Source organism: Phyllostomus discolor, chromosome 7 (genome assembly GCF_004126475.2).
Source record: "Phyllostomus discolor isolate MPI-MPIP mPhyDis1 chromosome 7, mPhyDis1.pri.v3, whole genome shotgun sequence".
NCBI classification, from domain to species: domain Eukaryota; kingdom Metazoa; phylum Chordata; class Mammalia; order Chiroptera; family Phyllostomidae; genus Phyllostomus; species Phyllostomus discolor.
The window spans coordinates 139157355-139174307 of record NC_040909.2 but is presented as its reverse complement, the minus strand read 5'-3'; the positions used below and the strand labels follow the sequence as shown (position 1 = coordinate 139174307).

The window sequence follows — 16953 nt, the reverse complement described above, 5'->3', positions numbered from 1 at the left end:
TACCACTGAGCAGCAGAAACCACCTGAAGTAGCTATTGTGGAAGTGTTATACCCACACAACAGTGTTCACAGCAGCATTATGCACAACAGTCAAAAGGCAGAAACACCCAAGTGTCTATCAACATGTAAATGGAAAACAAAATGTAGTGGCCACAAACAATGGTATATTATTCAGCCATAAAAAAAGAATAACATTCTGGCTCTGGCTGGTGTGGCTCCATGGATTGAGCACTAGCTTGCAAACCAAAAGGTTGCCAGTTCGATTCCTGGTCAGGGCACATGCCTGGGTTGTGGGCCCGGTCCCCAGCTGGGGGCATGCAAGAGGCAACTGATCAGTGTTTCTCTCCCTCACTTTCTCTTTCCCTTCCCCTCTAATAAATAAAATATAAAAGAAAGAATAACATTCTGATACAGGCTACAACATGAATGAACCTTGAGGACATTTATTATGCTGAGTGAAATAAGCCAGACATAAATTGCAAATACTGTATGAGTTCACTTGTACGGGTACCTAGAACAGGTCGATTCAGAGATGGGAAATAGAATGGAGGTTGCCAGCAGCACGGATGAGGGGAGGGCAGAGTCGCTGTTTCATGGACACAGAGCTTCTGTCTGGGATAATAAAACAGTTCTGGAATCAGATAGTGGTGATGATGACACAACATTGTGCATGTACTTAATACCACTGAACTGTACACTTTAAATGGTTAAAATGGTAAACTTTATGTTATGTATATTTTAGCACAATGAAAAAGACAATCATCTATTAAGTACACAGAAAAGTATGAATGATGTTAATTTTTAAAAAGTTTGCAATATGTAAATATGTGAAATTCTGTGCAGTGTGAATTCTCTGGCACTGAGGAAAGAGCAGAGGGAATGGTCCTGGATGCTGCAGTAACAAGCCTACCAGTATTTTCTTCAAAACATCTGCATGCCTCTCAAAGCCCTCCTCAAAGGAAGCACTCGAAGTCAGCGGTGATGAATTTTCTGTTTCTAAAAGGCAGAGATTACAGGAGTGGCTCCCTTTTTGCCTGCCTTCCTCAGATTCTCTAAAATGAGCATGCACTGCCTTGGTTTAAAAGGTCCGTAAAAATCAGACAGAAATGCCTGTCACCTGTGGCAACCCTGCGAAGCCAATAAATAACAGGGCTGTGGGAGGGGCCTGGCAGAACTCCCGGGCCTCCAGCGTCAGGTGGAGAGGTCCTCCCGGAGGTGGATCCTCTGATGCTGGAACACATTGGAACTGTGCCGGAAGGCCTTGCCACACTCGCTGCACTTGTAGGGCTTCTCCCCGGTGTGGATCCGCTGGTGCTGGGTGAGGTAAGCACCCTGGCTGAAGGCCTTCTTGCAATCACTGCACTTGTACGGCTTCTCTCCGTGGTGTGACCTCTGGTGGTGGATGAGTCTGGAGCTGTTGTGGAAGGCCTTCCCACACTCACCACACCGGTAGGGCTTCTCCCCTGTGTGGATCCTCTGATGCTGGATGAGGTGTGTGCTCTGACTGAAGACCTTGCCACAGTCATTACATTCATAGGGCTTCTCTCCAGTGTGGCTTCTCTGATGTTCAACAAGTTTGGTTTTTTGGATGAAGGCTTTCTCACATTCATTACATTTATAGGGTTTCTCTCCAGTGTGGATTCTCTGGTGCTGGATAAGGTTAGAACTCTGGGTAAAGCCTTTGCCACACTCCTTACATTCAAATGGCTTCTCTCCAGTGTGGGTCCGACGATGGCGGATAAGGACTGAGCTGTCACTGAAGGCTTTCCCACAGTCGCTGCACTTATAGGGTTTCTCTCCAGTGTGTATTCGCTGGTGATAAATAAGGGAAGAGTAGGCACTGAAGTGCTTCCCACACTCGCTGCACTTGTAGGGCTTCTCCCCAGTGTGGATCCTCTGATGCTTCATTAGGTTGGGCCTCCGGTTGAACGTCTTTCCGCACTCACTGCACCGGTAGGGGATCTCCCCCGAGTGCATCCTTCGGTGATTGATGAACTCACAGCTCTGGCCGAAGGCTTTCCCACAGTCGTCACACCTGTAGGGCTTCTCTTCACTGTGGAGCCGCTGGTGCTTGACGAGGTTAGCACTGTATTTAAAGGCTTTCCTGCAGCAACCACAGTAATGGAGTGTTTTGCCAGCAGGAATTTTCTGATCTTCTTTAACAACGGCATTAGTGCTGAAGATTTCCCCAGAATCAAGAACCATTTTTGTTCGTTTTGACCTGTGTACACGCTTATGGTTATTTAGATATGATCTCTGTTCAAAACTTTGCTCACATACATCGCATTTGTGAGGTCTCTGATCGGGGATAGAGCTTGACCCCAGCTGGAGGCTTCCCCCACGCTCCTGGCTGCTTTCCCTGCTGGTCAGTGTGACTAGCCTAGGGCCTCCCTGCTCCATGGGCTTGTCTGGGCTCCCCTCCGACTTCCCAACCGGTGTGCGGGCTTCTTCTGGCTCAGTTCCCTGGGGAACAGGTCCCCCGAGCTGGTCCGGTTCTGCCCCATCAAGCATCTCCCCTGAAGTCAACTCCCTGCACTCAGTGCTGATCTCATAAGCTGAGAAAACAAACAGAACATCTCAGGGTCACCTGTTCTCACTCTGGAAGGAAGATACGAAGATGCTGCTGATCACTTGTGCAGCACAAATTCCACTGTCTCCGAAGTCACACCTTCTAGAGGTAAGAGCCTGGAACTTGGAGGCTTAAAATCTCACCTAGGGCCACAGTCATGTGGCAGTGCAAGCATTTAACCCAGATCTGATCAGCACCCATGCCCTTCCTGCCTGCCTTCTGCCTCCAAGACCTGCCAGAGTGGCACAGTGGGATGTCTGTCCTCATTACAGAGAACAGAGAGGCCCAAGGTCATGGGGGCACCTGAAAGAGAAAGAAATTCATGCCAAGCAAGTCTGAGGTCACCTAAAAATACCCCAAATCCATGCTAGGAAAACCAGCTGTCTCCCAAGGGGAGCAGAGGGCCAAGCCTGTGTCAGCCTCGAAGGAGGGCAGTGCCCCCTGAGGCCAGGTTCCCTGGCTCTCTCTGCAGGCCTCTCCCACTCCAGAGCTCTTTCCTGGGGCATGAGAAGCCACCAGTGAGCCCCAGTACCTTAAACTCAAGATGCCGACCAGAATGCTTCCTGATGCCCTCAAGCAGGCTGCCCCTCCTGCCCTCGACTGGACACTCAGCGATTCCTTGGGCAGGAACACACCCACCAAAAACATGTTGCCAGTGAGCCAAGAGACACAACAACCCCAAAATGGGGATAATTCAATGACCTCAACAATGTGGCAGAAAATGACTTGTACATTCACAACAGAACACTACCGCGACAGTGCAGAACAAACTCCACACAACACAGACATCCTCCTAAAGCTCTGAGGCCCACACGCATCCAGCAGACCGAGCCCAGGCCTCAGAGGGAAGGGACCTCAGGGCACAACAGGAAATGAGGGAGGAGGCCCCACGGGCTCCCAGGCAATCAGAAACATGCTGTATGTTGACCTGCAGGACTTTTTTTTTTTGTAAAAATTTACTGAGCTGTATAAACTCAGGGCCTGTCCCATTTCTGTATTTAAACTCAAATGCATAAATTTACGAAAGAGAAATTCAAGTCCTTTGAACCTGGGGTTTCTTCCTAGGACATTATCAAGACAGGCAGCACTGAGGCAGCACAGTCCACTTCAGTGAAACCAGGGAACACCCTTCCTGCTGGCCTTCCAGCGACAGCAGCGACTGAGCCCCCTAGGCCCAGAAATGGACACGCACTGAGTGACCAGCGTGGCCCACACAGGGCTACAACAGAGACAGCAGGTGTGGACTGCAGCACATGGGGCGACGTGACGTGCCTTCTCTCACTTCCCTGGAACAAACGGTCTGGGAACGGGGAAACAGGGAAGCGACAAGGCCCATCTGACCCCACTCACTCCTAGTGCTGTGCTCTTGGGAGCGGGGCTCCCCAGGATCCTGTGGGCCCGGCCCTCCCTCACAGTACACCCCAATGCCCTTCCCTCTTCGGTGGCGCCGCCCCTCTCACTGCCCAGAAGATTCAGTTCCAGGGCCATCCCACCGAGGCACTCGGACGGATGGAGGCTTCATCGGAGGCCACTCCCGGAGTTGCTGTGCTGGCCCAGAGGCACCTTCCCCCAGACTCCTAAGTCATCAGCCGCATACCCGGGACCCCACAGATGCTTGTGCAGTGACTAGTGAGGGAACCAGCCCCTCGCGCACCTGAGCCATCGACTCCCAGCCGCTCTCTCCCCTCGGCACCCTGCGTGTCCAGGACCCACGGTTCATCCCATTGCTCCAACTGTGTGATCACCCCAGGCTTGGGACCTGCAGGTCCAGCTCCTGGGAAGCAGATGGGGCCTGGGGTTGGTGCCAAGGAGATGGGGCTGGGGGCCGGCAGGGGGAGGGGAAGGGCAGATGCAGGAGTGAAGGGGAGTCAGAACACCCTGGGGGGCTAGGGTGATTGTGGAGATGAAGATCTGAGCACAGGGGACAGCAGGGCAAGGGGCCTGCCCCACCAGTACTGCGTAGCTCCCAGCTTGCCCTGGGAAACGATCTGCCTTGGGCTGGGGGCAGGGAGAGTCTATCCAGGAGTTCGGAGGGCAGAGAGGCTGACAGAGCCCCACTGGGCTCCTCCTGGGTCAGACAGACCAAACCTGTCTCTGGGCCCAGCGATGAGGTCCCCAGCCCAGCCCCTGTGAGCCCTCAGTGCCCAGGGCTAGTCCCTGAGCTTCGTCCTAGTGAGGGGCCTTACCCAAGGAGACCAGGTTCCTGTAGGTCTCCAGCATCACGTCCCTGTAGAGGCCCCTCTGAGCAGGGCCCAGATGTCCCCACTCCTCTGGGGAGAGGAGCACGGCCACATCCTCGAAAGTCACCTTGGCCTGGAATGACAGGGGCCGCTGCAGGACTAGGTGAGGTTCAGACAGGGCCCCGGGGGCAGGGGCAGCAGAGGCATGCTCAGTGCACAGCACAGGGTGTCTGCAGGCCTGATCCCCTAGCACTGCCTGGCGGGTGGTCTGACCATTTGGCTGCTGAGCCAGCCAACTCAGGGTGGCTGGGTGAATCCCAAGGTCACCACTCCACTGCTCAGCACCCAGACCAGAGATGTCTGACAGCACCTGCTGAGGTAGAGCAGGAGGGAGAAGCCCTGGGTGGAGACCTCACATCACCCAGGGAGGATAAGGCTCACCTGGGAAGCAGAAGACAGGTGCAGAGCTGCCATCACGTGATTCCCTGGGCCTCCCAGGGGAGGTATGCATTAGCCAATCACTCAGGTGCTGAGGGAAGACAGAAGAACACATGGAGGCCCAGTCTGGTTCCTCCTGCATGTGGCTTCAGGGCTCGCTCATCCCGATGACACAGGTGGCCTCCAGCAAAGTCCCCACCCCCACCAGATGAACACAGGGCTGCCCAGGTAACTTGCCCCTCCTCCTCCCTGGCACACTAGGTTGTCTCACTCAGGAGGAGGACAGAGATTCTCATTCCCTTTAGATGAAAAGATAAAGACAACACATTAAAGGTTCAGGAGGAGAAAAATGTAAAAAAAAAAAAATCAATAGCCCTGACCAGTGTAGCTTAGTGGGTTGGATGGACATGATCGGGTCAACCTAAAGGTCACCAGTTTGATTCCTGGGTCAGGGCACCTGCCTGGATTGCAGACCAGGTCCCCAGTTGGGAGGCATGAGAGGGGCAACCAATCAATGTTTCTCTGACACATTGATGTTTCTCTCCCTCTCTTTCTCCCTCCCTTCCCCTCTCTCTAAAAATAAATAAATAAAACCTTTTACAGAAATCAACAGAAGGCACATAATGAAGACAAAGTATAGAAGGTAAGAATAAGAAATTAGTAGAAAAAAGTCCCATGAATGAGAGATGATGAGAAATAAAAGAATTAAACTCGCTCAAGAGAAGCACGAGACCTTTCGATTAGACACATGAAATGTACCTATTGAAGCAGCACAGACAGGATGAGTATAAGGCACAGCGGACAAGCCCCGGGGAAAGGAAAGCAGCTCGGTGCCAGAGTGGCACGCAGACCTCGCCCCCCGCCCGGGGGGCACCCAGACTCCAGCAGCACCACCGTGCCTCTGCCCTGCTCACCCAGGGACTGCGCAGCTGCACTCCTCCGTGCTGGCTCCCGCCGCGGCGTGGTGCTGCTGAGTGTACTGCGCATTGCTGCGTATGGTTTAGAGATGTCTACACCAACCAAAACAGAGCTGAAAGCAAAAACCATTATAGCAACAAAAACAAACCTTGTGTATTAAAGAAGATAAAGCCCACCCAAAAGCTGTCATTACAAACGTGTGTATCTATCAACAAACTTTCAAAATGCAGACAGCCAGAGCTAACTGACTAAGCAAAGAGTTGGTGGCAGCCCTCCCTGGGATGACAGATTTTATCACGCTTCCCTGAGAAACCTGTGGATCAACAGACATTTTTACCTAAAGCATAGAGAACACACATTTTTTCAAGATGTATATTGAATATTTTTTTTAAAACACCACATACCAGGCCCCCCCAAAAAAAGTCAACAAATTCCAATGGCTGCATCCTTTGCCAAAACATTCTCTGACCATACTGTTGTTATACTACAAATACATGGTTTTAAAAGTACCCCCTCCAAGAAAAACAAAAATGGAATATAGGGTAAAAATAGCAACAAAAGCTCCCTAAGGAAAAATGGGCATTAATAGGACAAAAGCCACTTTCTAATGCCCTCTTTTCCAGAGCTGTCTGAACCCCATAAAGTATCACTGACCCTAATTTTTTTAAAGACTTTATTTATTAATTTGTAGAGAGAGAGGAAGGGAGAAAGAGAGAAACATCAATGTGTGGTTGTCTCTCGCACGCCCCCTACTGGGGACCTGGCCCGCAACCCAGGCCTGTGCCCCAACTGGGAATCAAAACAGTGACCCTTCGGTTCGCAGGCCAGCGCTCAGTCCACTGAGCTAAGGCACTGTAATTTTTTTATGAGCCTTTACCCTCAGGACTAGACAATTACTGGAAGCACCCTGAAGGTGCAAAGGCCCTGGGAACTTACAAAACAAGACATGGCAGACCACAACAACTGGACCAGACCGTGCACCCAAAGGTAACATTGAAACAAGCTGCAGCCCAACTGAAGCATCCTGCTCCACAACCACCCCATTACCTGACAAAAGCCCAAAGCCCAAAGCTCCTCAGGGCTGGTGCATCTCTCTGCACCTAGCCCTTTCCCTCTCTGGGGAAAATAAAATAAAACTCTCTATACTTTCTTCTCTTTGTGAATTCTTTCATAGTAAAATGCATCATTAATGCACAAATTTGACCACAAGAGAAACAGAAATAAATGATCTAAACACTCAACAAGAAATCAGCCACAGAATAAGAAAGCAGTTCAAGGAAATAACATGAAAGGAATGAAAATATAATCTCAACAAGAAAATCATCCCAGCATTGGTTCCTTAAAAATAAAACACAAACATCTGGTACGTCCAATGTGGGGGCCTGCAGGGGCCGCAGAGAGAAGGAAGAAAAGGAAATGCTGTGGAAAACAGAAGAGGGGACTAAGTACATACCACACCCAGCAGTGGTTCCCAGCGTGGCCCGAGACCTTGGGCTCCCAGCATTCGAGTCTGTTTCCATACAGTGGAAAAAGAAACACAAGCCATGAGGACTGGAAGAGAATAGATAAAATCACCGTTATTTGAGATCATCCACAGAGAAAATCCAAGAGCACCAGCCCCTTGTTGGGATGGTAAGAGTTTGACAGGACTGCCACAGACAGGTCAGTACAAAGTAGTCAACACTGCTCTGATATACTCGCAATCAGCAAGCAGACGCCAGCATTCACAACAGCCACAAACACTTACTTATACGGCATCTGAGAAGGCTAATGAAAAATCTGTAAGCCCTTAATGAACAAAATGATAAAAGTTTATTAAAGGACATTAAAAAGACCTGTGGAGAAATAGACAATGTTCATAAACAAGACTCAATACCATAAAAATGTCGACTCTCCCTGAATGAATCCATTAATTCTGTGCAATCAAAACTACATCAGGACAGCCCGGGTTGGTGTGGCTCAGCGGACTGAGCACCAGCCTTGGAACCAAAAGGTCTCCAGTTTGATTCCCAGTCAGGGCACATGCCTGGGTAGTGGGCCAGTTCCCTAGTTGGGGCAGTGTGAGGGACAACTGATCAAGATGTTTCTCTTTCTCCTTCCCTCCCTCTCTCTCTAAAAATAAATAAAAAGAATGTTTTGTAAAAAATTACAACAGGACATATCATGAAACCTAAGCAAAATGACTCCAAATATCGTAAGAGTATGACCCACGATTAACCACGGCAATGCCAAAAAAGCAGTAAGGCAGCCAGAGGCACGCCCTCCAGGGACTGGGACCTCCTGCAGGCTGTGGGAGCACGACAGAATGCGCAGACGGCACACCTGCCACATGAGCAGCCAGGCAGCATTCCATACGTGGCGCTGGCACAAGTGTCCAGAGGAAAACCAGGTTACTGCCCTGCCTTCCACAGCATGCAAAAAAATACATTTCAGGTAGGTTGAAGACCTGAGTTTTTTTAAAAATGTTTATAGCTATTATAATAATATACAAAAAACACATCAAGGGAAATGTTCAGCTTTACTTCATCATAAAAACTTCAGCCCTGCCTCATTTGTCTCAGTGAGCACCAACCTATGAAACAAAGGGTCACCGGTTGGGGCACATGCCTGGGTTGCAAGCCAAGTCTCCAGTTGCAAGGCAGCCCATCGGTGTTTCTCTCTCTCTTTCACCCTCCCATCCCCTCTCTCTAAAAATAAATAAGTAAAATCTTTTTTTAAATTTTACTTTAATCATTGTTCAAGTACAGTTTTCTTCCTTTTACTCCCATTCCAGCCCCCCCCCCCCACCCAACCCTCCCTACTTCCTTCAATAAGTAAAATCTTAAAAAAAAAACTTTGGTAGGAGACATGACAAAAATTAAAAAAACAATTGTCAAGTGAAAGAATGTTCACAAACATACATAACAAAGATACATACAGAAAATATATTCAAAGAACCAAAAAACCCTATTCAACTTAAAAAGTGAACACAGGACAGGACCTACTAAATTGCAAATAAAGAAATAAACTGTCCATAAACACCTGAAAAGATTTTCAATGTCAGTAAAAATGAGGGAAATGCAAATTAAAACCAGACTTCTCTCTCCATTGATCGGGGAAATAACAGTGGTTGAGCAAAAGTAGGTATACCTACAATTGTTCATATGGAAAACAATGTAATAATGAATAAGCATTAACACAAGAATAAGCTGCTTCATGTACTAAAGCTGCAACCCTACTTTTGCCCCACACTATACAAAGACTTCACAATATCACATGCTGCAGATATGTGGAAACATGGGGACTCTGAGTCCCGTACCCGGAGTACAGCCCATGCCGCCACTCTGCAAACCCATCTGACACTACCTAGGGGAGCTCCAAGCCTGCAAACCCATCAGGAAACCTAATTCTAGGCATGTGCCCTAATAACACAAGGTGACATGCAAGAATCCCACCACACGCCTGTCTGCAAGGGAAAAAGTAAACAACCTCAATATCTATTATCAGGGAGCAGGCAGCTTGAAAGGGACGAGCTACATCATCGCGAAGATGGAGCAGAGCTGTAAGGGTTAGTAAGACTGTTAAACACAGAGTATCAATAGTATATCATGTATGTAGATTTTTAAAAAGATTTTATTTATGTATTTGTAGAGAGGGGAAGGGAGGAAGAAAGGGAGAGAACCATCAATACACAGTAGCCTCTCACATGCCCCCTACTGGGGACACAGCCCACAACCCAGGCCTGTGGCCTGACCAGGAATCAAACTGGCAAGCTTTTAGTTCGCAGATCGGCACTCAATGTACGAGCCACACCGGCCAAGGCATATGTAGATTTTAAAATACAAAAACACCACTAGATGTGTAGAGGTTTAAGAAAATGTGCCAACAGCGAAACTACCATCAACTGAGTGAGAAGGCACCTAGGGGACAGGAGAAACCAGCTGCAAACCATCCACCTGATAAAGGGGTGAATCTCCAAAATGTATTAGGAACTCACACAGCTGAATAGCAAAAAACCAAATAACCCAATTTAAAAATAGGCAAAATACCTGAATAGACTATTCTTCCAAAAAGACATGCAAATAACCAACAGGCATATGAAAAGATGCTTGACATCACTAATCATCAGAAAATTGCAAATCTAAAGCACAGTGAGCTATCACTTCACACCTGTCAGACTGTCATCAATAAACCCACAAACAACATGAGAATGTGGAGAAAAAGGAACCCTCATGCACTACTGGTGGGAATGCAGACTGGTGCAGCCACTGTGGAAAACGGTATGGCAATTCCTCAAAAAATTAAAAATAAAACTGTCTGATGACCCAGCGATTCCACCTCCAGGTGTATATCTGAAGGAAATGAAATCTGGAGCTTGAAGAGATACTTGCACCCCAGGCTCACTGCAGCATTATCCACGGGGGCCAAGACATGGGTGTAGCTTAAGTGTCCATCAATGGATGACTGGATAAATTGGCGCGCGCGCGCGCACACACACACACACACACACACACACACACACACACGATGGAATATTACTCAGCCATAAAAAAGGAAACCTTGCCATTTGCAACAACATGGATGGACCTGGAGGGCATTGTGCTAAATGAGGTAAGCTGGACCCATAAGGACAAATATTGCATGACTCTACCTATAAGTGGAGTCTAAAATTGTCCAAATCCACACTGGCTGGTGTGGCTTAGCAGGTTGAGCGTCATCCCACACACCAAAAGGTTGCAGGTTCGATTCCCAGTCAGAGCACATGCCTGAGTTGCAGGCCAGGTCCCTGGGTGGGAGGGTGCAAGAGACAACCAACCATGTCTCTCTCCAGCTCTTTCTCCCTCCCTTCTCCTCACTCTAAAAATAAATAAAGTCTTTTTAAAAAACAAAATAAAGTTGTATCCAAGCAGCAGAGAGAATAGTGGTTGCCAAGGTTTTGGGGTTGAGAGAAAATGGGGAGATGTTTGCTGGTCGAACTTTCGCTCGTGTGAGGTGATCTGTGGACACCTAGCTACAGCGCGGTGACAACAGCACTACACGTTGTCCTTCGAAACTTGTGACGAGGTGACTATTAAGTGTCCTCACCACAAAGAGAAAGAAAATGGTACCCGTGTGTTGGATGTGATTATTTCACGGGTACATACACATAAGGACATGAAGCTGTGCGCCTTCACATGGACAATTCCTGTTTCTCAGTCACACCTCAGAAAGGTAGAAAGGCTATCGTTCAAAGCTGGAGCTGCCCAAGGGAGCTGCCCAAGGGAGCTGTGCACTAGGACCCTGGGTCTCCGAGTAATTTCACTTTAATAGTTTTGCTAAATTAAAAAGGGAGGGTGGGGCCCGGGCTCAGTGGACTGAGTGCTGGCCAGCAAACCCAAGGGTCCCTGGTTCGATTCCCAGTCAGGGCACAGGCCTGGGTTACAGGCCAGGTCCCCAGTAGGGGGCGCGAGAGAGGCGACCACACGTTGATGTTTCTTTCCCTCTTCCTCCCTCCCTTCCCCTCCCTCTAAAAATAAATAAAATCTTAAAAAAGAAAGAAGAAGGAGAAGAGGGGGCTTGACCGAACGTGGTAAAAAGTTAGCTGGCAACCCCAGTCTTGGGTGTTTGCTAAAGCATTCCATAGTTCCACTTACTTTACAGTTTTTGTGAAAAAAATTAAAATGTGTAATGCATATATTAAACGCACGAAACCATGAAGCACACTAGAGGAGGAAAAGAAACAAAAGTGTGGCCGAGAGAGACCGGCCTGGGGCCGAGCGGGGAGGGAAGGGGGCGCAGAGCAGGGTCTAGGGAACTGCCTGCGGGCGGCACGGGAGGCTCACGGCGGGCAACGGGGGCGCGCGGGGCACTGTGGTGGGCGGGCAGTGTGTTCGCATTGAGTGCGCGGAGCTGGAGACTAAGTGAGGAAGTACACGCGAGGACCGGGAACCGGGAGGGCCTGGCGTGGTACCCTGGACGAGGAGGAATTTTTCGGGAGGGAACGGTCGGCTACCCTGGGGGCTGGTTACCTTGGGCGGGGGCAGGGACGACGAGGGCCCAGGAAGCGGATCTGGGGAGTCAGGTACGGGGACGCCGGGCCGCGAAGGAGGTTGGTCAGGGTTTGCGGCTTTTCGGGAGCCGAGGAGGGGAGGCGCAGCCGCCGGAGGTTCGCGCCCGGGCGGGCGGCCAGCCACCGTCCCCGCCCCGCCGCAGCCCGCCCGTCGGCCCCACACCTACCTCAGCAGGCAGAAGAGCCACCGCCCCGCCAGGGACCGCCCGCACCCGCTCCGCCAATGGAAACCAGCCGGAAGTGACGTAGGGCCCTCCCCCTTGCTTCCGGACCGCTCCGGGGGAACTGTTTACGTCTCGGTAGCGAGAATCCTTCGAGGAACCGGGGAACAGCCCAACAAATTAGGAACGCTGCCACGGGGGTTGGGGGTGCAGTCTGGATCCTCGGGGTTCAGAATCGGGGCAAGAGTGAGGCTTTGGCGACCGATTTCAAAGACTAACAGATACCAGTAATTTCCAGTGACACCCCCTCTGGAGAGCCGCTAAAGGCATTGCAACCCAGACCAGACCAGACCAGGCCCTCCTCTAACGAGGGGGGAAGGAAAGCAGGCCGTTCACCAGGCTCCCGGGATGCCCAGGAAGTGCACGGGAGGCTCTTCTGGTTGGCCGAGCCAGCTAACCCGTGTCCACTCACAGACGAAGGGCTTCCTTCCACGCCCGAATGTTCTGCAGCAACCCCCCATCACGGCCTGTCTCCTGGCCACGCAATACCCCACTCTACAAGATTTGTGCTTTTCCTCAGGAAACGTTACCCTCCTGCCTTCTCTGCCCGTGACGGAGCCTATCCCTGCTGGGTTCGCTGCCCAGGGCAGTTGGGGCAGGGGAAGGCTGGCTGAGAACTGGGTCTGAGGTTGGACCATGAGAGCAAGGCCTGATCATCCAGGAGGGGCCCTTGCAATACAGCCTCAGAACCAGGTGACCAGTTCTCACAGGACTCATTGTGGTCGCCTCGTGCAGGTAAGTGGTCATCGTGGAGACTCCCGGCCAGTGCCTTCCCACCAAGATCTGCGCAGTGAGCGCCTACCCAAATGGTTCTGTCATCTCTGACAGAACCAGGACAAAGTTTGGACAAGGTGTCGTCAGCTGTGGCCAAACAGGAAGCCCGTTTGGAGAAACTCCAGGTCTTCTCATCACAGGACCGTCCCTCTGCTGTCCAACCTGTGGATTCAGAACACCACCTACCCAAGAGCATCCACACCCTCATCTAGACTCTCTCAAACACAGTGTGGGCTTCTCCACTCCATGTGCTGGGTGCTGGTGGGGTTCCAGGAACCAAGGTGTGATGGGAACCAGCACCCCCACTGCTGGAGAGCAGTGGCCCTCCCAGCAGGACCCTTCCCTCTGAAACCACGGGCAGGAACTGCTTTGTGGCAGAAGGACAAACTTTATTGAGCCCCCAAGCCCTAGTTCTCTTTCTCCTGCACAGTCTTGGTTCCGCGTAGACGCCCAGTCCGGCGGGCAGCGATGAGACCCACTTTGCGTCCAGCAGGGGCATCTCTGCGTATGGTGGAGGGTTTGCCGATATGCTGGTGGTTGCCACCTCCAAACGGATGTTCCACAGGCTGCAGGCAGAGGGAGGTGGCATTAATATGGTGGTGGCCCCAACCTACCCCAGGAGGGCCAGGGAAGGGCAGGATCAACAAGACTGCGCCTAGGAACCATCACCCAGAGGCTCACACCGGAGACCCCACCAGAGGAGACTGTCCGGGAAGGGGCCTGCCCATCCAGTCTCACGATCCTTGTATCTGGGATACCCAGCTGCCCATTTCTGGGCTACTTACGTTCATGGCCACACCCCGCACACGTGGCCAGCAGTTCCTCTTTGCCTTATACTTGTGGTAGGCACGGCCCGCCTTCAGGATGGGCTTGTCAATGCGGCCACCTCCAGCCACCACACCTGTTAGGAAGATCAGGCATTTCAGAAAAGTGTTTCCCATCCTCTCATCAGAGAGAATATACCCTGCTGGGTCCTTGTCACCACCCCACCACCTGCACTAATCACACTCTCTCTGTACTGTCATATATCATCACAAAGTCGACAGAAGCCCCATTAACACTGTGCAATGGCCACCCAGCATTGAACACCTTTGCAGCCTGTCACCTGACAGAAAGTTTCTTCAGGCTCCATGGGGTGCCAAGCCAGGCCTTTGCCCACATCATCTGGAATGCCTATCTCAATCCAGGGTTCTCCAGGTAAGCCCTTCACTGTGTCCGACATGGGGCAGGTTACTCAACCTCGGAACCCCAACCCCAACAGGACGGCTAACCCACCCTCCCACATCTCAGCCAGTTCTGCTTATTCTGTGAACACGCGCACAAAAGACTCCCCCACGCGGGACTGGGTTTGCCACAGAACTGGAAGGTGTTACTCAACAGCACAGTGAACAAACCTGAGTGCAAATCTTACTTACTGGGTGATTTTAAGGAAATTGTACATCTCTGAGAAGGTAGTTAACAAGTGGGTATAAGGCAGAAATCACACAAGTCCAGGTTATGCGAGACTGTAAACAAGTCCCAGGCAGTTAAGCCCAGTCTCCTTCAACTCCCAACCAGCAGTGAAGCAAGTACAGGTACCACTGTACTCACTTTACAAATATTAAGACTCACAGGCTACGTGCACGCTCAAGTTCACAGAGCCTACTCTAGTGGAGTGAGCAGTTAGGTTCCAGAGCCCAGGTCTACTCGCTGGCTGTCCACAAGCCGCCCACAGCATTCAACTGCTGCCAGTCACTCACCAACCACAGCTCGGTTGGCAGAGGAAATGACCTTCTTGGAGCCTGAAGGCAGCTTCACTCGAGTCTTTTTGGTCTCGGGGTTGTGGGAGATGACGGTGGCATAGTTCCCAGAGGCCCGGGCCAGCTTGCCCCGGTCACCAGGCTTCTCCTCCAGACAACACACGATGGTGCCCTCAGGCATGGTGCCCACCGGGAGCACATTACCAATGTTCAGCTGAGCTGCAAGGACGAGCAGACGGTGCACAAGTCAGCACGGGGAGGTGGTGTCTTAACGACTGCTAACCACGGGCACCATAAAGCCACCCGCTCGGCACACCACCCCAAAATAATCACAACACCCCTTCACTCTCCGGGCATGCCCTGGCGACCTTCGGTCCAGCAGGACTCACCAGGTGAGCCTTCCTCCTGGATGCCTCCCCTGCCCGACTTGGGGTGTGTACCTCTCCATGCAACCAACCCCGTCCTCCCATCACAAACACCAGCGGTGCTCACCCTTCTTGCCGCAGTACACGAACTGGCCGGTGTGGATGCCTTCGGCTGCGATGAACAATTCCGTCCGCTTCTTAAACCGGTACGGATCCCGGAAGACCACCTTGGCGAGCGGCGCGCCCCGGCCTGGATCATGGATGATGTCCTGTGGGCCGAGACAGAGTGAGTGTGGGGTCCCGGTAGGACGCCCCGCGCCCCCACCGTTCCCGACCGGCGCCTCGCACCTTCACGATGCCCTTAATGTAGCCGTGACGCTCAGCGAAGTCCACGGCGCGCAGACGTGCGGCGCCCTTGCGGTGTTTCACGTGCGCGCGGAACACGGAGCCGGCGCCCTTCCTCTGCCCACGAATGACGCGGCCCATGACGGCAGTCTAGCGGAAGCTCACGGTCAGCGCCGAAGGAGCCCAGGGACTCCCGCTGCCCGGCTTCAGGGCCCCCTTTCCCCAGGCTCCTCCCTCCAGCCCCCGACCCCCTCCGCGCCCCCATCCCCGAACCGGGTCCTCTCAGAAGCTGGCCTGAGCCCTTTGCGGACCCCAGGGTGGCGGATGGCGGCGGATGACACCGGATGACTCTGAGACCGCCACGCCGCAAACACAACGTACCTGCTGCCTAGCGCGGCCGAAAGAAAGTAGGCGGGCCCAGGAACTGCCTTATCTTCCGGGGCCAAGCTGCAAGCCACTTTCACTTCCGGGCAGGCGTCGCGGCAGCGGCCGCGAGCACAGTGCACGCCGGGACTTGTAGTCCTCTCCTATCGACGGGGACTCGGAGCTGGAGCCCGGCGTTGGCGGCGTCAGAGGAGTCCAGAATGTTTAGCCTGCGGGCTGCTCTCCCGCGGTGGGGTCGTCCTGAGGGCAGAGCCCGGGAGGTGGGTTTGCAACCCTTTAAAAACCACTCTTGGCCCTGTCCAGGTTGCTCAGTTGGTTGGAGCGTCATCCCGATTCGCAGAGACTGTGGGTTCGATCTCTATTCAAGGCACAAACGGGAATCAACTAATAAATGCATAAATAAGTAGAACAACGAATCCATGTTTTTCTCTCTCCTTTCCTCTCTCTCTAAAATCAATGACATTTTTTAAAGTGTTATTTTTAAATTTTTAATTTACTTATATTTTCAGAGAGGGGAAGTGGCACAGAAAGAGAGGTAGAGAAACATCAATGTGCGGTTGCCTCTGGAGCACACCCTACTGGGGACCTGGCCGGCAACCCAGACATGTGCCCTGACTGGGAATTGAACCAGTGACCTTTTGGTTCACAGGTGGGCATTCAATCCACTGCGCCACACCAGCCAAGGCTAAAAAAAAAATGTTTTTTTTTTCAGTGTTGTCACAGGGAGCCTGGGATGCTTGTACAGAGCTGAGGGTGCAAAGGAGGTGGCCCTGGGAGGACCAGCCTGTCAGTGTTCGCTTGACGTCCCCTGAGCCTCACACCTGCAAGCATCTGAATACACCTGCTCCAGAGCAGTAGGTGGTGGCTGACCAGTACCCCTGCAACCTTGTTTTCTGCAGAGAACTGTCAGACCAATGCTTCAGCTACATTAGCACTCCTCTTGATATTGTCTCTCCTGTCACTCTGAGCAAAAACCTGATATTTTGTTATCA

At 51.6% G+C, this 16953-nt stretch overlaps 2 protein-coding genes across 6 annotated transcripts; both read right to left on the bottom strand.

Annotated features, from left to right (window-relative positions):
- Positions 1 to 645: 645 nt before the first annotated feature.
- On the bottom strand, positions 646 to 12681 carry ZNF34 (zinc finger protein 34). 5 transcript variants are annotated; one of them, XM_028533736.2, is made up of 6 exons: positions 12301 to 12681; positions 7559 to 7656; positions 5191 to 5278; positions 4756 to 4882; positions 4224 to 4343; positions 646 to 2555 (listed from the first exon to the last, which is right to left on the bottom strand). In XM_028533736.2, exons 3-6 carry the CDS (start codon positions 5221 to 5223, stop codon positions 1192 to 1194), a joined length of 1644 nt encoding a protein of 547 aa, XP_028389537.1. In that variant the 5' UTR covers positions 5224 to 5278; positions 7559 to 7656; positions 12301 to 12681; the 3' UTR covers positions 646 to 1191. The 5 variants fall into 5 exon arrangements, with proteins under 5 accessions (XP_028389537.1, XP_035887508.1, XP_035887511.1 ...); XM_036031615.1 differs by lacking the exon at positions 12301 to 12681 and having other exon boundaries at positions 7559 to 8389; XM_036031618.1 differs by lacking the exons at positions 4224 to 4343; positions 12301 to 12681 and having other exon boundaries at positions 7559 to 8389.
- Positions 12682 to 13496: 815 nt separating this feature from the next.
- RPL8 (ribosomal protein L8) lies at positions 13497 to 16058 on the bottom strand. Its single transcript, XM_028533778.2, has 6 exons — positions 15959 to 16058; positions 15581 to 15727; positions 15360 to 15501; positions 14868 to 15086; positions 13914 to 14029; positions 13497 to 13694 (listed from the first exon to the last, which is right to left on the bottom strand). The coding sequence occupies exons 2-6, from the start codon at positions 15716 to 15718 to the stop codon at positions 13536 to 13538; spliced, it is 774 nt and encodes a 257-aa protein (XP_028389579.1). The 5' UTR covers positions 15719 to 15727; positions 15959 to 16058; the 3' UTR covers positions 13497 to 13535.
- Between the last annotated feature and the right edge of the window lie 895 nt (positions 16059 to 16953).